At 32.6% G+C, this 22,288-nt stretch overlaps 1 protein-coding gene across 5 annotated transcripts in view; it reads left to right on the plus strand.

Moving 5' to 3' along the window:
• The window catches only part of LOC105326741 (GTPase-activating Rap/Ran-GAP domain-like protein 3), a 122,979-nt gene that overhangs the window by 65,740 nt on the left and 34,951 nt on the right, over positions 1 to 22,288 (plus strand). The window contains exon 1 of one of the 5 annotated variants that reach the window (XM_066075972.1): positions 10,636 to 11,370. The exons of the other annotated variants lie outside the window; for them this stretch is intronic. Coding sequence (XP_065932044.1) covers positions 11,129 to 11,370 — 242 coding nt within the window. The 5' untranslated portion in view covers positions 10,636 to 11,128. Of the gene's footprint in view, positions 1 to 10,635; positions 11,371 to 22,288 lie in introns of those variants that run through there. 5 annotated transcript variants of the gene reach the window in all.

The raw sequence follows: 22,288 nt of genomic DNA on the forward strand, positions 1-22,288 counted from the left end.
GATAGATAGATATTTATCATTTAAACACTTATGATTCTGTTCCTTATCCTTAACCAAATACATGTAGACTCGTTCATAACCGAGCCAAATACTGCAGGTATATCGCATTTTATAACATGGATTATTAGACCTGTGTAGGTGTATATTAGACATGGATGCAAATAATTAATCCTTATATGAGATTATACCTGTGAATATCCCTGTCAATGTTCGCCCTACGCACACTATGTCTATTTCTTCCATCGATTGCCAATAACCTAATAGGATGGTACTTCTCCAGGTTATTCACACTGCATGTAACTGACAATCCATGTTGATAATGTTCTCACTGCAAATCGTTTAGAAGACGATTTTGAACACGTCAACTTCCATTGCAAATGGCATATTCCGAAACTAGTACATTGACATTAACCTAGCTTCACTTTCAATCTCAAACTTGGCGTGGCCCCTTAAAAAATGGCCATCCTAAAATATCTACGAATACTTTTGTTTACTTTGAAACTTCGTGTTTAATGTAAGCGTACATATGATATAAAGAAATTCAGGACCAAAAATTTTTGTAAACGCCAAATTTCATTTCATTTCATTTTAATACTTTATGCAAAAATTCTTTATAAAAATTTATATTCTTTCAAATTAAACATGTACATGATTATATGTCAAGTCAAAACTTTATTTGAAAGAATCTATTTTTTTTTAAAGGACACCAGGTCAAAAATTTATGCGAAACAAGCAGACAAACTTTATGTATAGACAATATCAGGTAGAAATCAGGTATGCTATTTCACAATCAGCTAAAATACGATCATTTTTATGCCCCCTTTCAAAGAAGGGAGGGCATATTGCTTCGCTGCTATCTGTCTGTCTGTCGGTCGGTCGGTCTGTCGGTCGGTCGGTCCACCAACAGTTTCCATTCATTTTCTTCGCAAAGGATGCACATATTGAAATTAAATTTTTTATTCAGGTTTATCATTATAATATCTAGGTCAAGTTTTATTTTGGGTGCGACCGAGCAATTTTTTTACATTCCAATTATTTGCAGTTTCCGTTCATTTTCTTCGCAAAGGATGCACATATTGAAATGAAATTTAATATACAGATTTATCATAATTATATCTATGTCAAGTTCGATTTTGGGTGCGATAGAGCAATTTTCGACAGAGTTGTGCCCCTTGGACGTAGAAAAATTCCAATTATTTGCAGTTACCGTTCATTTTCTTGGCACAGGATGCACATATTGAAATAAAATTTAGTATACAAGTTTATCATAATGATATCTAGGTCAAGTTTACTTGACTTAGAAAAAATTCAATTATTTGTAGTTTCAGTTCATTTTGCTTCACGGATGTTTCCAAGGGAGGGGACATAAGTGTTTTATAAACATCTCTTGTTTTACTAGTTTCTTTGACAAATAATTTCTTTATATATATATTAAGAACTTCATATGTCTTTTAGAGCATTGTTTTCATTTTTAATGAGAAAGTTCAAACACTGAAAGACCTATCACTAATATTTTTGGTACATTCAAAGAGTAGGTTTATTTGTACTGAAGATCCTTAGACCACGAGTACAGTACTCTGAAATGTGTTCAGTGTTTGACAACATTATTTCCAGGCGGTTTCAATATGGTTTAGAATGGTTTCAATATGGTTTTCTCCTGGTGAAGTCAATTAGTCAATATGAAAGATATCCTCAAGTTATTAATCTTTTTAAAAACATGAATCTGCTAAGTCTAGACTTTTTAAAGTTGATAATTTGAATGACCAGACAAATTTTCAATTGAAATTGTAGATGTTTGTCCCGGAGGACTTAAAATGCATGCAATATTGCGAGTAGGAAGGTACATTTCACAATATATCTAAGGCATTTGTCAATAATATTATTACGGTGATGGGATGTAACAAGAAATGCTGTACTTTTTATGTTAATCATTGCGTTAAACACGAAACTTTTCTGTATATTTCCGTGTGCATATCAATTAAAATTGCATAAGGCTTGGTTTTCAACAAATAGACTCCATTTGTTGGTATAATTATATCAAAAGTATGTTTTTTTTAAATAAATTTCACGTCAAAAACGCAGACGTATTTTTTTCAAATTAAAAAAGATATATCAGCTTTTGGGTCAGAAAATACATGTCTATTCTTTTGTATCGAACAAGGGTTCAATATAATTTGAATAATTCAATGACATGCATGTACAAACTTTAGTGACTGACTATTCTGGCTTATTCTTAATGGGTTTTTAGGAGAGAAGGGGTAATTGTTTTGTGTATTATACCAGTTTAAGGTCCTAAAGCCTACTTATAGCTTTATTTGCGTATACAGACCTTTTGTAGCTTGTAAATACGTTGTACTTTTTCTTGCATGTAGTTATATACGTGTTTTCTTGATACAATTTCAAATGGAAGCATTTACTAATGGAAACAAATTAAAGAAGCTTCGTGTATCATATGTACTTTAAAAGAAAAGCATTGCTTGTTGCCAAAATTTGTATTCCTTTTATGTCCGCCAAAACCCCGTTCAGCAGATGTATGGTGGCGCCTTCAGTGCACTAATTATGGTAGCTTTGGGAGTTTTCATTTGTGCCAAACGCAAATAGACTTTATTCACGTAAATTAATCAAGTTACATTCTGATATTATACCCTAGCAGGACAAGAAGATACTATAAAAACAAAACCCTGTTCATTGATTTGTGTACTAATTAGAACATCTATATGCACATGTTTCCTTCTTTTTATGACAAAAGGCAGAAGAGAAATCTGATCTACAATACTACATGTAGGTATTTGAAAACTGAATAATATGTAATACATACCATAAATTTCATCTTAAGTTAATGATTACTTACTTTTGAAAGTAAAATAAAAACAGCACATATACATTAGTACTCTACGGTACCTCTCAATGTACAAAACAAAGTTGCATGATAATAAAATTGAAAAACAGAACACGTTACATTATTAAATTAATGTTCTTTTCATTAATTAATGGACATGACGAAGACCTACAGATCTTGACAGATATTCCTCCTTAACGATCGCCTGAGCTCGTTTTATTGTCTTTGGAACCTCAAACTTGTAGTCGGTACCGGTGTTTCATCAAGAAGGATCAGATCATGCGAATAAAGTGTAAGACCGGCAATTAATGTCAATCTTTGATACAGTGACCACAAGTGTTGGGAATAATTAGACATTGAAATGTAGGCTCTAACAAATCAATACCAATATGATACAGTGAATTTAACGCTTTGACACAATGGCATGTATGGTGAAAGGCGGCTGAACCATTTCAGCTGAACCATTTCCAAAGTCCTCAATGACCAAAGATGGGTAGTTCTTTCGAGGAATTTGTATGTTCAAATGCTCTCAAGCGGATGATTATATAATTAAAGTTCCTGTATACTGCCCCTGTAACTCTTTTTTTTTTTATTAAACTTATATTTAATGTATTCTTGTTGCAACGTCAGCAACAGAATGGTGCTTTGATTCATAGAGATTGAAGAGTAAAAATCACTAGCAGCATACTGAAAATCAAAGGTCTTTTCATTGCCAGTTTGGCATTGTACGCATGCAATGAGTATGGTCAATTATACATGATACTGATAACAATTCTAAAGCATTTTACATAATAGAATAGAAAATAGTGTTGTGTCTAACATATATTTCATCAACCTTTGTTGATTGAACCTTGTTCAGAAACGCTTAACAGAAATGATTAACAATCATACCCCGTCTTGATCATTACTCAAAAGACAATATTTATTTTTAAAATAGCAAAAAAAGGCTCTTCTACCTCTGATGAAAGCAATCTACTTGAAATCCACAAACATAGCTTCTTTGAATAGATTTTAACACTTGCCAATGGCTATAATATATGTTCTACAATTTCTAGTTGTGTTTGTTTGATGTCTCTGTTTTCAAAGCTCATCTTACTGATTAATAGACAAAAAGAACATAAAGAAAACGTTTAATCGAGAAGTCCATTCGTATGGCAAACAATATTAAAAGACGAGTTTCGTGAAAATTACAATTTAACAGAAGCTACAAAGCAAGTATGATAGGAGTAATGTTTTGCATGTGTTTATCTGTATCACAAACCAATTCTTAATTCTGTGTTTAGTAGAATTTTATCATATTTCATACAATGCCAAGTTCATAAGATTATAAATTGAAGAATCATTCATACTGTTTAATGTCATTGAAAGAATCCTCGGTGAATTTTATGAAAACGTTTTGCACTATTTTAAAATTGTGAAATTGTTTTGTACTCTTAAACATTTACATTGTACTTGCATAATGGTGTTAAATCTAGTATGAATGTGATATATACATGTGCATATAAATATGTATAATAGTTACATACAAAGATACAGGTATGTGAGTCTGATGCATTTAAACGATTACCGTTTTATTCTGCTTGTTATAATGTAAATAATGACCTGTACAAAATATATTTATACTAAAAGCAAATTGAATGGCCAAGTTGAACGTATTTTTTCCAACTTTTAGACAAAACTAGAAAATAAGACCTTGGTACAGAAACATAAGGAAATGTTGAAAAGCTGGTTGTTTTCAATGTAACATTTGTCTTTTGCGTAATTTATTTTTATTGAACAGTCGTTTATGGAAAGAAAAATCATATTTCCGATTGTACGTAGATCTCAATGTTTTTAAGACTTTCCCAAAAAGAGGAGTGTCAGTTATATGTAATCTTACTGGAGTTTTAAAAAAAATATAAAGTGTTCAATTAGCTGATATTATTAAGAGAAAATCTGATTATTTTTTTTTAGTTTTTCTCATTGAATGATTAGAAGATCTGCTGTTCAACGCATACAAAGTTAAAAGCTTTTCTGAAAAGAGATAGCCAGAAACAAAAGCGTCAAGCGACATTTACTAATGTTAATGTTTTGCGTTGCTTAGACGTTTCTGTAACACTGTAATTCTACGAACGATTCCAAAATATCACATTTACACAGATATTAGATGGAAATGTGTATCATCAAGTAATGACAAAGCAAATATTGCATCGCGTTGTTTTGCAAGATAGTTTAGGTTTACCAGATTAAAACGTAATACGACGTAGAGTGTGACAACGTTTCAAATAGATGTTTATCTTGTTGAATCAGATTCTTTGTATAGTTTTGAACTATTGTTACGTCAAATGCGTTGAAGGTCATCGTCTCTTGATAACTCGGTTTGAGAGTTCCAAAGAATTTTGATTAATATTTAGTCATGAACGTATATCATTACTATGTTTTAGCATTTCTCCTTAAAATTCTACGTTATATTTTGTCATGTTTAAGAAAATGAATTATAATGATAAGTGGAATTTTGCACCAAAAGAACTGTATTGAGCAAGGTGTTTGTTTCAGCTATTGGGTTATTACATATAATTTTTTTAATGACCAATATTAAAGAGGTTTGCTCCTTAGGGTTTTGGTTGCCATTTTGGGTCACCTCTTGTCTGAAAATTCTGCATCACATATTAATTCTAGTAGTATATTTATATTTCACAATGCCAAATAAACTATATTGAATAAAATTGTTTTCAAAAATTACATTTTTACAGAGTTTAGTAAGGGACTATATTTTGTGGCGGAAGGTTTTCAAGAATGAAATGAACAATTTTCATACCTCACTAGATTTAGAGTACTGTTACTTTAGCTTCCTAATTTTCAGCGCAGACAAAACTTCTAGATAGTTTGTGTGTTACGATATATTTATGATGTTCTAAAAAGCTATTTAAACAATATGTGGATATTTCTATCAATACATTTTGGCATATTTAGCTTATATTTCATAGAAGTTAAGGAAAAATTACTTCAATTTTGGCCTAAAATCATCTTATTTCATGCTATATCTCAAATTTTTGAGATGTGAGCCCTATTTGTTTTACTTTTAAATGAGACATTAAAGTATGTCTATTTGTATGTAAAGTTTTGGAAGGATGACATTTCTATATTTTTTTAATTTGCGTTATAATTTGATTTCTCCAAAATTTTGTAACATCTGTTGTTGGATTCATTATATATTAGCCTTTGAAGCCACTAGTAAAGCAAGAAGTTATAAACTGTGACTTCGATTTTACTTTTATAATCACTACAAGTGTTCAACTTCATACTGTATTAAAATCATAAATATTTGTTTGATTTCTTCAAATTATCAATTTCAATGTCCAATTTTAGCAAAAATTTCGGGGAAATTATCAATTCTGTTTGGGGCCCTATATTTCCAAAATATGGCATGTGACACGGGTCAAAAATAAAATAAATGAACATTTAAGGTTCTCATCTTTATATACAAGTGGTTTTCGGATGATTGACATTACTATTATTTCAGGTGCCAACCTTCATCATTAAAAAATCCCGACTTTTATTTCAGGAGCCAACCTCCTTAAGAGAGGTGAAGTATAAATAAAATTTGAAATGTTTTCCATTTCACTTGCAGTTTTGTAAGGTTCTAACCTCTTATAGTCTTGTAAAGTATACTTTGGGATATACATCACTCTAGATCTCTGATCAAATTTCATGACGACCGAGCATATGCACTTCATGTTGCAAGGGTGTCACTCTATTTGACTTACCTTAATGTTGTATAATATATATATTGAACATTCCAACTGAAAAAGGAATGCCATTTTAGCAGAAATAATGTTCCTCTTAAATACATGTCGTCTTATCGGCAAAAAAGTTTTTATTGATTCTAATATTCATACGCTCCAACTCTCAATAAGGGTCTTCTAAGAGCTAATGATTTTGATAAAGTAATGACAGAATATGTTTTCATACAATTTCCGATATCTTTTGCTCCTCATCTCAATGAAACGGTTAAAAATATCACAGTCAATGACGTTCGAGATATAAAGCTCCAACGATATGACAGGTTTCTTTATATTCTTATCTGGTTGAGATAGCACAGCGCATATCTGAGCAGATACTACTAGTCAAAGGACGAAACTCAATAAAGAAATTCGTTATAAAATAAGTGTGTTAAATGAAGATAAAATCTCCCAATTTAAAGGTTAACTACATGTATGATAGAAATAAGGGTCATTAAAGATATACATATCATACATCTTCATACATGAATCTTAAAGATCATACGGAAATCAAATTAAATATTCCTTTTCTCGTTTTGGAAATAAAATCCAGGATGTCATTGCTCCTCTAAGAAAACACACTAATAGACTTGCGCTTGATTTAACATTTCGGTATTTTTTTGTTGGTTTACAAACTTAAAATACATATTAGGTTGAGAAACAATTTTACCGAAAAATAATTCCTGTTTGGAAGCAGCTGACTTTTTAAAATGGGGAATATATTTCTTTTTTTAAGTAAACATTAAGAAAAAAATACGATTTTATACCCTAATTTGAAAGCTGTCTCTCATATTTTGCGACATGTGTTATTGATACATCTGCAGCTCTGTAAAATGCAACATATGTTGGGATGCAATAAAATTGTAATCAGTCTAGAATAAGGAAATATATATTCATAATAAACCATATATCGACAAAATGTGACTTGCAGCTAAGCTTTTTTTGTCCAAATTTAGAATTATTTACATTTATTTTGTAACATGCAACTTATTCATTAGTTAAATATGCAGTTATTTGGTAGCATGTCAACATTATTTATATTGTATTTCACATAAAAATACCTGTATGTTCATACATATATATTTACATTCAGTGTATATTTTCCCTTTTCTTAGCATTGGAAAATCTGCCACGTTCAATTTGAATACACTTAGCCTATTCATGTGCCATGAACGCTAATATAAACGTCATCACGCGTTTTGAGTATATTTATTAGTTAAAGATTAAATGAAACGTTCAAACTTTCATAACCAATTTGATATGTACTATAACAATAATCATTAAATCTACTCAATTATAAACAAGATTTTCCACTATAAAGTTTCTGACACTGTAATTTTAGTCGCGGAAGCGAACTAAATAACATGTTAATATAGCTGTTCCATGTACATCTAAATTGTATATCCCTGACTAAGAGCGTATATAAAAGGCTTAAAAGCGAAGATACACTAATACTTTATACAAATGAACATCACTTTGAATATTAGAAAGAATAATCTTACCGTGACCAGGCTGCGCTCAGGTCACAGTAAGAATTCGTCCCACATACATTGTACTTGCAATGTAGCAACCGCGAAGCGGATCTGCTTCGCGTCGATTTTCAGTCTGTTAAAAATAATCTGCAGGGGGAAACACATTTTATACATGTACACTACAAACCTTTTTGAACATGCATATATAGTTAAATTTAAAAAAAATCCATTTAATGAGTCATACCAAGGCATTTTTTAATATACACGTTTGAATTTGCCTACCATTTTGTCGGTAATCACACTCGGATTTTATCATTGACATGGCGACCGTAAACAGCGAATTTCCAAACGTGATGTGAAAAGTGGCAGTGACTACGTTGCAAAAACAGTAGTGTGGAAAAATGGGATTATAATAGAGCAACATTGTAGGTATTTGGTACCTATCATATGAAAATTTAGGCTCGATAGATTTTTTTTTATTTGCTACGAAGCGAGTATATGGCACGAATTCTATCGTTAAATCGGGTCCATAGGACATCAGTCATTTTAACGATAGAGCATTCTATCTATATGAATATGTGCATAAATATAAGCATGGAATGCTTATTTTTGGATGTAGTTGGACCAATAACACACTGTGCCCTAAGGCTGTGCAGACAAACAAACGCACCCGTCGGTATTCCATTTGTCCGCATCTGTTTTATAGGACCAGCGACATCTAAAAATAAGCATTCAGGACTTAAATATAAATAATTTTTATGAATAAGTTGCTTTTCCTTAAAATAAGGCTGTGTGTCCAGTTATTTGCAAGTCACACGTAACTTAGTTGTATGTCGATGAAGTTGTAAGTAATCGTAGTTGAATGCTTGATGACATATAAAGCAAAAATCAATTTTGTAGAAAAAGCTATCTATTCCTATCTAAAGAAATTAATGTTTTATATAGAATGTTGACAATTCCGTTGCATGTCAACAAAATGTTGCAAATTTACATAATATAATCTACAGAAAATTTGCGTGTAGATACATGGAATAATACATCGATTTATTTTCATTTTTAATGCAAATTTTCAACGAAATGTTTACGAAATCATATAAAACAATATTAAGTACAGCTGTTGAATCAAGCAAACAAATTGCGACCATTTTTCTCGAAGCAAGGTCAGATCGACGTCAATATCCTATTCCTCAACATTAATGATAAAATCTAGATATACAGCCAGTCATTCATACAATATGTACACTTTTAAGTAACAGGCGTGTGCTTTTACATAATACATGAATATCTTCTGATTTGGACCCCCTCCCCTGGATCAAATCTCATGCGACTTGCAGATGTGTATATGAATTACTACAGCCACGACTTAGTGTGTTTCCTCATGGTAGGGACTATCCCAATAATGACATGACGTTAGACATTTTGGCGCGGAAACGGCCCACAGCAACATTTTGACCCTTTGCTTCTACTAGTATCATTTCTTGTAGTTCGTGATTCAATTAATCTTGAATGCTATTATAATGTTACAGTGTATAATGTAACACTTCTCATTTTACATTTAATACTTACATTATTATTCAAGACAGATTTTTTTGAGATATTTTGATTAAGTTTTCGATGTGGATATAAATACCTGTAGGCGTCAGATGTACTAATCGAATATTTGTTTTCCGTACAGGCTAATTGCCAAGAAGTTGTGAATAGAACATTATCAATGGCATACTGTCAAAAGGTTACCAACTAGATCAACAATTAGCGCACGAATCCATATTGAAAAAAAACCCTCCACATCAAATTCATCAATACTCACTGGTTGTGTTAGGTTGCATATATTTCAAAAAGATGCACTTCCGGGCCACTGTAAAAATCATACAAATCTCCTCAAAAATGCCTTGAAATCACATTTTTTTCAAAACTTAATGAATATTAATTTAATCATTTACAAAGTTTAACTTGGGATACATTTTTCTTTCCGGATATGGTTAGCTATTGTCGAATTAAGCCCAAACAAATCGACTCCACCATTATCTGATCCACGTCTCCCATCAATTCGTCAGTGTAGGCTCAGCTAGACAATGCACAACAGTTATTATTGATGAAGATTCATTCTTCATTAATAATTTAATAGGATTTGATGTTTTGGAGTGGATTGTGATACAAGTCACCACTAATATTGAACAATATTTACGCATGCCGTCAGATCTGAACAGGGAGTTCTGTGCAATGTGGGCATGTTTCATTTGAAGAAAGATGTCCATATATTTATAAGCGAAAGAAGGATTTGATCAATGGTGTTATTTGATTAAGTCTCTGGCTGTGATATTTGATACTGTGTCATCTTTTTTTTTTCATTATTTCGACCTAAAATTGATGTTCTTACCCAGGAAACCTATTTAATACTGTGTCAGAAGGTTAGCTAGTCTTTTTATTTTAAATTTTGAATTGAATCAGTGTGTAAACATTTTTAAAACTTCAAATCTATTGAGAGAACTTCCTTATGTCCAAGGGGTATCGCTTTGCGCTTTCGTATTGATTAAAATGTAACAAGGAAATGGAGATATATAATTACTACGACCTGGGTATGTTGACTAAGTGTACATGTGTGGTTTCTTTAAAAGAATTAATTCAAATGTGAAAATCCGAGCGATCTTTAGATAAGCTCACCCTTCCCCATCGTACTTATGTTTCTGAAGAGAGCCACTTGGTTGCAAGAGAACGGATCAATACATTACCTGGTGTATACTGATCCTTTATATGTGGAATTCTCGTAGACAGTGGCATATAAGTGAGCTTCTACACGGAATAACCAATGCTTTTTATTGTAAAAGAAAGAACGTTCGGAGTCTGTCAGTAATATAAAGACTGATGTTGTCCACGGTGACGCATTGTAATATCCGATGTTCAGCGGAAACATCTGCGGAAAAAACTGTTACACGAGAGCGATAAAATACTGTTTATACAATAGTTATTACAAAGCAAAGGAATATCTGCCTTTGAACTTGAACAAGTGTCGGGAGAATTTATTCAGCGTTTAAATACAGCCAGACGATACTGCGACGATGCTTTTAACTCCGTTTGACAAAGCCTTGTCAAGCTCTCTTCAGAATCTTCGAACTCAGGACGAGGAGGATATCTCTTTTAAGGATAAGCTCAAAAGATCTTTCTCGTCGATTAAGAGGCGTAAAAAGAAAGAAAGTCTGATGCCAACCATTACGGCAAAGGAGACATTAAAAGTACCGCAGGTGACGCACGGACATCGACCGTTAAGTGCTACAAAATCAAACCCCCTGTCATATTACGGGTAAGTTTATGTTCCGCAAGATACAAGTTTTAATCCAAATGGTTGACTTATATCCTTGTCCCTAATTGTTTTCTGATTTGATGGCTTTGAATATGGTTGTATGATTTGATACACGAAACCATTAAAAGAAACTAATCGGGAAAAGATTTCTTTTCTCCCCTCAAATCAGAAAATGCATGCAGATATTTTTTCCCTCATAACCAATTTTATCGTTGAAACAATCAAGGACAGTCAAAATTGCTTCCCTTATGTAACCAGAGTCAGTGATAGCAATATCTGCCCGTATTTTCACAGCCCTTATCTAATATTCCTTGCAATTGAAGCGTCGCCTGAACAGTAATTTGATAATCGGCGAGCTATTAATTTTGATATAGTTAGATGAAATTAAGATTCACTAATCGAAAATTAAAATTAGTTTCAAAATTTTAGTAGCATTTAAATGATAATTTACTGTTTGGGAAAACTGTAAGAGTGTCCACTGGATACAAAGTTTTTTATTTGATGCTCTTTTGCGCGAGTTTTAAGAGAGAATATTTCCATATTTTATTTAAATACAACAAACGCCAAAGCACTTGCCCTTTCCAAAAGTAACTTACTATTGTAAATACATTTTGTACAATGAATCATGTATGAGGATAATTTTATATATCACGTAATATTTACACTTTGTATCAATTCCCCAAAACTGAGGTCTCCATCGGGAAATAAAAGACGAAAAGAATGCATTTGATTTGTAAAATTTTGGTTGTCATTTTGACAAAAAGGTTATCAATGTTGACTGCCAAATATATACCGCTTAATAAAAGATAACTGCATTGGGTATATCTTAATTGCACCATTTCGTGGTACCCAGTAATCGTAGTAAGCGACCGAAGTGTTGCGTTTTGCTACTCCAGTAATGTTCTCATCTTGTGATTGATATCAATTTCCGTTTTATAATGAACATGAACATTTACCGCAGGATTTCTTCGGGTTGCATAAAATCAAGTCAAAGTAGATCTAATGAAAAGCATCAGAAGGGATTCATTTCTGAGCTTTAAAGTTGTCAAACACGGAAAACTGTCCAAAACGTTTTCAATCTGAACTATGATGTAGTGCGTGTCTGTCTCTTTTTTTTATAATAAAAGTGAGTTATTACTGGGATCTGATCAAATTTAATGCAGTAAATGTGCGTGTATCAGAGCTCTAGTTGTTTTTGTGATTTGTTTCTTTATTTGCATTGCAAGTCAATTGAAAATCAATTCTTTAATGTCTGTAGTTAAGTTGTTTGATTGTTGCAAGAACTGTAAAACTCATGATTGAGACTAGCTATTTACAGGTGCTATTACTTTGTAATATACATGTATTTCGAATAAATCAAACTCGTCTTAACCCTTTTAGATTCTCTCTCTCTCTCTCTCTCTCTCTCTCTCTCTCTCTCTCTCTCTCTCTCTGAGATGACAGTTTCTTGGACATTTTTTTACCTGTCTGGCACCCTTCGGCGCCATTCAATAAAACTCCCTTTAAAAATAAAATATTAGTGCATTTACGTGTATTTTTATGCACTGAACAATATTTTGTATGACTTTAAAAATCAGAACGGTACTTTGATCGGTTACAAATAAACGTTTGATCTTCAACTTTTATCATATATTGACTTTCTTTTTTTCCCCTTAACGTTACAGGTGCTATTAATTTGTATCAAAGCTTGAGCTTTTATATGAATATTATATTTTTATTACAAAACTTTAATCGTTAATTGGAAACTTTAAGAAAAAAACATCCGCGTTATTTTCTTTCTTTGTCACGTGCAAGAATGCTATTAAGTTAGGATTGATCGATTGAAACATAAGTGGTTTGAACTATATGATTATTTATTAATGCATCCTTTTTTCACGGGTTTGCGGAATGTGGTCGAAAAGAAAGCAGCGTTTAAATTGTTCATTGATTGTAGGGTTCTTGTTCAGTGACGATGGAACGTTTTACAATTTATAGCAGTTTAGCTGGTACAGATTGCATAGTTTACTTAAATCTCTGATATGTTTGTTTCAATGTCATCAACTGTTAAAGTAATGTAAGGTCATTGAAGACTATAAAATTTATGTAGGAAAGTACTTTAATTGATGGGTTTTTTTTTTCTGAACTTAAACACCGAACATAAAATGTACTTGTGTGTTATTCCAACAGATTTCTTACTCATTTCTATTCTTCCTCCGGTTTTTTGTTGTTGTTTTTGGGGTTGTTTTTTTCTTTTCTTGTTTTTTTTTTGGGGGGGGGGGTGTTTTTGTTTTGTTTTTTTGTCGACTAATATAGTAATATTCACTCCCAAAAAGAAAAAAAATCAAACGCATTATTACTGCAGCGTTTTTATCAGAACAACGGTCATACAATGAATCAGATATAAACTTTCACACTAGTTACGTATCTTTGTCTCGGTTTACATAGACAGTGACTATCCTGATGAAAGGTTAATATAAATCAGAAGTGAAAGTGCTATTTATCCGTGAGACGTTGACGTGAGAAAGGCGAGTAAATCGCCGTGAGTAAATCGTGGCTATATTCCCCTCCATATTGATCGATTCCGTCATGGCCGCCGCTATAACTAGCGCATCCCTCCGCCCAAATTGTCACGTTCCTTCTCAGGATTAACTATCACTGTCCACTGGCTATCCTCTAATATACTATCTGAACTCCATACGTACCAATAATTTAATTCGTACGCAGAGGCCAGACGTTGCTTATTATGATCAAACTAGACGCAATGCATATTAAACGAAGGCTTACAAACTTTATATGTCATTAAATGATGGCGTTATTGAATATCATTGGGAGGTTATGTCCAGATTTATCGAGTTATTTAGGTATTTTCTTGTCTTAGAAGAATCTGCGCAAGAATTCTGTTTTGGTCATATAATTGTATCTATTTCAGATATTTGGTTCTCAAATGTGATAGGTTCTTTTTACTTTTTTGTAAGCAATGAATGTACACACATTCTAAAAACGTCTTAGAAGTGTAAACTGTTACGCGGGTTTGCGCAACCAAACTCATTTCAATTAACTTGTATTGCTGCAGAGACATTTTGATATTGCTAATGTTGAAGAAAATAGTATATACATGTAGTATATATACTTTAATAATGTACCTTTTCTGGTAATTGTGCGTCCTGGATTTGGTACGATTTTTACATCATCATGGCCATCTTTGTTCCCAACTCAATACTAAAACATCATTTCTGGGCATCCTGGATTACAATTCGAGAAAAAAAATCCAGATACACATAGTCATAGACTTTAAATTTATCCTTTTTTTCAAGTCTTTTTAGGTCACCTGAGTAAACTCAGGTGACCTATTGCTAACCGTTTTCGTCCGTCGTCGTCCGTCGTGCGTTAACAATTAAACATTTTTAACTTCTTCTTAAAAACTACAAGTCCAATTGTTACCATTTTTGATGTGAGGCATCTCTATGGTAAGAGAAATTTAAATTGTAAAATTCATGGCTCTACACCCCCAGGGGCACCACAGGTGGAGCCAAATATGCAAAAAAAGCCAAATTTTCAAAAATCTTCTTCTCTACTCCCACACATGGGAGTAAAAAACTGCTTGCATGGTTATGATGTCCATGAAGCCCTCTACCAAAATTGTGAAATTCATGGCCCCTGGGTCAGGGGTTCTGGCTCTAGGGTGGGGCCAATATGGCCATATAGTAAAAATGTATTAAATCTTAGAAAATCTTCTTCTCTACTCCCATATATATTTGTTAAAAACTAAATGCATTGTTACATGTATAATGTCCATGAAGCCTTCTACCAAAATTGTGAAATTCATGACCCCTGTGTCAGGGGTTCGGGCTCTAGGGTGGGGCCAATATGGCCATATAGTAAAAATGTATTAAATCTTTAAAAATCTTCTGCTTTACTCCCACACATGGGGGCAAAAAAACTGCATATATGGTTACGATGTCCACTAACTCCTCAACCAAAATTGTGAAATTCATGGCCCCTGGGTCAGGGGTTCAGGACATGGGGGGGGGTATAGTGTGAATGCATATAATGTTTAAAAATCTTCCTCTCTGTTCTCACACATCTGTATGAAAAACTGACTTCATAATTATGTTTACAAGGAAGTCCTCTACTAAAATTTTATATTTCATGTCCCCTGGGGTATAGGTTTTGACTTTAGGGCAGAGCCAAAATGGATGTATAGGTGTTAATGCATATAATGTTTAAAAATTATCTTCTTTACTCCCACACACCTTAAAGGAGAACTGAATTCATGATTTTGTAGACCAGATCTTTAAGTTTTTCACCAAAATTATAGGTTTCATAGTTCTTTTTGAAAGATTTCAGGCAGGGAGGTGGTCCTCATTACGGATTTTTAATTTTTCTTCACAAGAATGAAAACTAATTAAATGCATATATGAGACTCCTCGACAAATGTATGGGTTATATGCTACTCAGGTGACCGTTAAGGCCAATTGGCCTCTTGTTCTATATGTGTGATTGTGAAATTCCCCATTTCGGTTTTTCAGTCCAATATTTTGATAGCTGGAAGGGAAATCTTTGCAGCTAAAAGTGTCAACACAGTTAAATAATCCGATGCAAAGTGTTGCTTCATGTACTGTTAACGTCGGATTTCAGTTTGTTTCCTGCGTTATATAAAAAAATAAAGGACTTGAGTACCGAGAGGAAATTATAAAATGTCGAAGCAAAATTAGCCATCCTTCATTTTAAATGTCTTTTGAAAAAAAAAATGGAAAAATCGATAGAAGATGCAGGCATTTTAAAACCCCTAGTCAAATGAATTGCAGTAGAAGCCATAGGAATAGTTTTTATAAGAACATGTGATTAAGCAAAAATGTAATCGGATTGATCACTTCATATTATCATACAACACCAGCCATGCTCCTGTGGTTTTCCGTATCTGCTATGTACATTTCTTTAGTACCGATTTTATTTCATTTTAACACATCAATAAAGCAATGAAAAAAGCAGTATGTTAGTATGTTTTTCTCTAACCAGATTTTATCTTCATTTTCTTAAGGTGGCTCGCTACATTGTGAAATATTTTCACAAATCAGCAGAAAATTACTTGATTATGATAGATATCATTATGGATAAGAAGTATTTAAGTCTAATAGGCAAATAAATGTGCAATTTTTGATGAAAAATTACATTTTCAAAAATTATATGACTTAACAAAAAAAAAAGCTCCAGACGGTTTCAAATTTATGATCTGCGGTTCAGAAGCCCAGTATTTAATCCACTGAGCTACGACGATATGCATCATAATAGAACGATATAAACAGTTTAACAAAACCGCCATCGTGGGACGTAATGTCTTAAAAAGTACAAGTGTAGGTGTAGTGAGGTACCTTAAGTTGTTATTATCCCCTTTGCTTTTATTTTTTTACCATTAGATAACTGAATCTAAGGAAATATTCATTATTTTTTGTTTGATTGGTATAACGTCTGATGTTCTTGAATCGATCTTCACTGCAGGAGTATCAGAGTATTTATATAGGTTTATGAAGAAGAAAAACTAGGCCGTAAATCCATTTTCCCTGAAGAGTTTGCGTTCACCATTTATTTCATCCCGATTTTATCTCTTTATAACGATGCCACTGTATGATACTTATAGCATTCGCATTCCATCAGATGCAGTCGGAGAAAAGCAATATTTGGACAAATTAAACATCGATTGATGAAAATTTTCTCGAGATAATAATTTATTGTGATAATTAAGAAAAGGTTTCTAACATTATTGTTCAGCAATGATATTTTTAGCCATGATCGATGATTTTGGGAAGTTTTGTTTTTTTGTTTTTTTTGTTCTTGTCTTTTTTTTTACATCACTGTTTGTCTTTCATAAACATTGATCTTTTTATAAGTCATAAACTTTAATTTGGAGAAGTTATAGATATATATGATGAGAACATATAGTTGTTGTTTTTTGTTTTTGTTTTTTTATTATTATTATTATTTTTGGCCATAAACGTTCGCTCGTTTTATATAGAAAACTTGTTTATTCTTATTTGATTGTATCAAGATCGATAAATTTGTTGTTATGAAGCATCTTTTGAAGGCCGTGTAAATAGTCGCCATCAGTTGCCAAAGGGAATATGTAAAGAAGGATAACTCTTATCAAAGTTATTCAAAAATTTATTGATTGGTCCATGAAATATTTAATGCACAGTTACAAGCATACTTTTACGGAAAACATCTTGAAATTGGTTTATGCATTGAGTCAATCTGATTAAATTTTCATATTAAATTTGATTATTTTGTTGGGGTTTTGTGGTGCCTTATATTCTTATTTCATAATAAAATGTTACGGGTGGGTATTGGCTGCAAAAACTTTTTTATGTGATCCCTAGATCAAATATAGAAGGCATGTTGTTTGATAGGTCTTTAAATCTCTTTTCTTGTTTGGGGGTGTTGTCTCCTTCCAAAAGTCTGCACCTCAGTTTTAGCTAAACTTGTCACAAAGCAACCTTCGATAATGGACTTTCACTTCTTTAGTACAATGTAATATTCAATGTAAACCAATGCCTCTTTTCATGGTGTGATAAAATGACTTGAAAAAAATTTTGTGCTTTGGTTTTAGAAATTCAATATTCTTCTTGCTTTTATTATACCCCAAACAATGAAGTGGCCAGGGGTATAATGTTTTTGACTGGTCCGTCAGTCAGTCATTCAGTCCGTCCGCCCGTCAGCCAAACAGTTAGCAGTCAGTCCGGGGGTATTTTTTGTACTTACAATTTCTCGTAAACCGCTGTATGTAATTTAGTGAAACTTTGTAGGCATTTAGGAAACAATGTGCAGATATGCATATTACCAGGAAATTCCGATTCCTTAATTTTTCTGGTAATCTCGGCCTTTTTGAACAATAGAATTTTGACTCTTTGTTAAACAGCATTGAACAGTTTGTAAGCGCAACTTCTTTTTACCCGCTGCATGGAATTCAGTGAAACTGTGTAGGCATTTAGGACACAATATGTATATATGTGCATATTACCAGGAAATTCTGTTTGTTATATTTTTGTAAGAATTTTGGCTCTTTTGAACTTAGAATTATATTGTATACATTGTATGTTGTATTGAATATACTAATGAACAGTTTGTAAGAGCAATTGCGCTTAAACCGCTGCATGGAAATTATAGAAACTTTGTAGGCATTTAGGACACAATGTGTAGATGTACATAATACCAGGAAATTCCCATTCCATTATTTTTCGGCCCTTATGAAATTAAAATGTTTTAGTTGTTAAAGACACAGATATTTGCAGGAAGATTTTTTTGCGACTTATGCCCTTTATTAAATTATTTAGTGTATGTGAGCTTGCTCACTTTTTTCGTTCATTATTATAACCCTATAGAGATGTCTTATCCGCTGCAATGTTCGTCATGGCATCTCACTAGGTTGTGTTCACAGAAAGGCCTTGTAAAATTTCTGGAATCGTCGTTAGACCGCTGGGATATGTACTGATCAGCAGGCATGTTCACGAAACTTTCGTAAGATATGACCTAAGTGTGTTCCTAAGATATGACTTAGGAAACAAGTTAGGAACATCCTAAGATCAACTTAGGACACGTCTTAAGATGTAGCTCGACGGTTACTTAGGAACATCTTAAGTTAGGATATCCTAACCTTCTACAACCATTCTTATTTTTCACAATTATTCATTCAGATCGAATTTGAGAGACTTATGTAGGGATAAATCATTAAACATTTTGCCAGAGAAAATTGTACGTCTCGGTAGTTAACACAAATGGCCTAAAACCAGTAATTTTAATGTATACATTTTAATAATTCTACATTTACCTAAATATATATATATCAGTTACCAATAACAATTTAGTTTGTTTTTCTTTAAATGAACCCCCCCCCCCCCCCCCCCCCCCCAAATATTGAAATAAAAAATATTACAAGCCCCTAACAATTCAAATAACTGTTCTTTTTTAAACAAAGAAAATATGTATTAGGACAGAATTGGCTTCAAGCAGATAATTATGTAAACAACACGAGTGTATTGTTATTTCATAATTAACATTTGAGAATCTTTTCATTCAAGTATATGTAATACATACACATGCGATTTTCATGGAATTTGAAACGTTACATGAGGAAACACATGTACTCGTACAAACACAATCAATTTCCCTTTAATCTGCAATATATAGAATACACGAAAGTTTTAAAGATTTTTTTTTTTTAAATAAAGTGATCAAAATTAGGAATGATCACTCATGGTATATGTAACCCGATATAAATTTACTTTATATAGTAAAGGACATTTGAATAATTGTTATCAAAAATTATTATAATCAAAACAATGATAGTAACTCATTTAGTGTACAATATGTAGATAAAAAAATAAGTGAATAACTTTCATTTGTCAAACAGACATAGTATTTGCGAAAAAAAATCTTAATTTGTCAACTCCAAGGCAAGCATGTAGCAACGGGGAAGTGGTGAGAGTTCGGGGTCCCCCTTCACATCATTTTGTTAAAATTAACATACATGATAGAATAATTGACTATGCCCCCCCCCCCCCTCCCGGATTAGAAATTTGATGTTTGTCGAAAATGTTGGAACTGTGGAAAATATTGCTTTATTCTACCGGTCTTAAGAAAAGGCTTCACAACATCCCAATATCCCTAAAACGTGATCTTATAGCTTTAGGATGGTCTTAGGACAAGGTAGGTGATGTCTTAAAGTTATGACAAAGTTATGGCGGTTCCTAAATTTAGGAGAGCTTCGAGAAACAGACTTAAGACTAAGACGTATCCTAAGACGTACTTAGGACACGCCATAGTCCTAAGATAGCTTCGTGAACATGCCTGCAGGATTTTACATATATTTAAAGAAAGTTGTCTCTCTTTGCAAGGAATACTCCAAATGTCAAGGCATTTTATGTATATTGTTGTCGACTCGTAATTAGATTTACATTTATAATAAAAATTTTGAAATTTCTTAACTAATTTATTGCAATTATTTGGATGCTATGGCGATAGAGATAGCTTAAGAAGTATAAATATGATTTATGGCACTATTTATTAATTTTATCGATTGTGAATGCGATTTTTTGTGCTCAAGCCCATAAATCAGGAGAAATATTCGTAATTATATTGTACATTGTACTTTGACATTTATTCTCTTATATTAGCACTAATGAATTAAGAATAATTGCCGAAACCAAACTGTAAAAATAAACACTTTTTCGAACCAAAATTCCTTAATGAATTAAGTGGGCCCTTAGCCACAATATCATAATTATACGTACACAGTTTGCAAAGGAATCTAGCTATTCACCAATACACTGGCAATAAAAAGAACTTCCTGAAATATAAACATATAGCTGACGCCGAATGCAAGCGTTTAATGAGGACACTGTTGGTTGGGAGGGGAAGGGGGAGTTATTGTATAAATAAAGTACAGTAGACATACACTGTACATGTAGGAGGTCAGGATTAGTCCGTGCAATCTTGAGCGTGTTTAAATGGTGCATTAACACTAACACTAAAGCAATGTTATACTATAACTTGCTACATTTTCTGAAAATGGACACCAAACTGTACTTGCATGTATTTGAACTTGTTCTTTAAGTAAATACTTGCAGTGTAGTCACATTCGCTTAAGGTGGGGAATAGTGGGCCAGCATATATAGCAAAGAAACTGACATTTTATGTAGAAATTGAAAATACATGGTCTGTTAGAACCATTTTAACAAGGCCTTGGACTTTCAGCAGGACGTTACTATCTATTTCTTGCGTGAAAAAAAGTTAAAAAGACGCTGGTTGCAAGCGAAATATACATCGATTGCGTATTCTTCGCTCAAAAGCCAGACAAATCTTGTTGATTTCAAAGAGCCTTGGCTGAGGGGCCTACAATGAAACAGACAGGTCTACGTCACATTGCCGTTTGACACAACTACCCAAAGTCAAAGCTCTTGTTAAAATGGTTCTAAACTTCCACGTAAGGAACAACAACTTTTATTAAAAAAAATTCATTTTTGATTACTGTTTCTTAATAATGTTACAGTTGTTTTGGCAATTAATTAAAGCTGAAGTTCTTAAGAAGACAAATAACAAACAAAACAATTGATGCATATTGACTTAATTTTAAAACAAATAACCGATATTATATCAGTTCTTGAAATACATGTATACATAATCATAGAATCTGTTTGATTCTCCAAACTGCACGTTTCTTCCATTTCCAATGAAATAGACTCGCAATACAAATTTTAAAAGTCCCCACTCTAGGCTAGGACTATAAAAAATTTCTTCATATAAACATGTTCTGTAAAAATCTTTCTAATTTTATGTTGATTTTTTAGAAATATTCAAAAAAAATTATTAAACGATTAAGCAATTTTAAGGAAGTAATAGAAAAAAAACTGATTTTCAGAAAATGTAGCGCAGTATTTGCTTAAAAAGGGGTAAATGCCGAAATATTCAGGTACAGTGAACGTACGATACTTGGCGGCTTTGGTTGTGGCTATAGAAAGCATTCCTGTATGAGAGAAGTGGTAAACTCGAGTTATTTCGCTTTTCAGGTGGCTTTAATGTAAATTTGATATTTATTCAGCAAAGAGCACTGTCTCTTATCTTAATGAGTAAAGCGTTCGGTTTCGTCTGATATCAAATTATACTCCATTCAGTTTGCAATGTACAGTAATGGAAAAAGATAAAAAGCTTGTGTTTATTAGGCAAAAAGGGATAAGCATTATTCCACACAGGGTCAATGGTCACTCATTAAGCTGCCAGTAATCTATTCACGTAAGAAATGGCAATAACCAATGGAGATTCTTAGTAGTTCAAAAAGTTAATATGTGAATCGTAAATCCAATACACATTTAAATTGACTAAATCAAGTGGATCACAGATAAAAATTCGAATAGTTTGAAGAAATGAATGGATTACTCTTGTAAATTTG

Source organism: Magallana gigas, chromosome 2 (assembly GCF_963853765.1).
Source record: "Magallana gigas chromosome 2, xbMagGiga1.1, whole genome shotgun sequence".
NCBI lineage: Eukaryota > Metazoa > Mollusca > Bivalvia > Ostreida > Ostreidae > Magallana > Magallana gigas.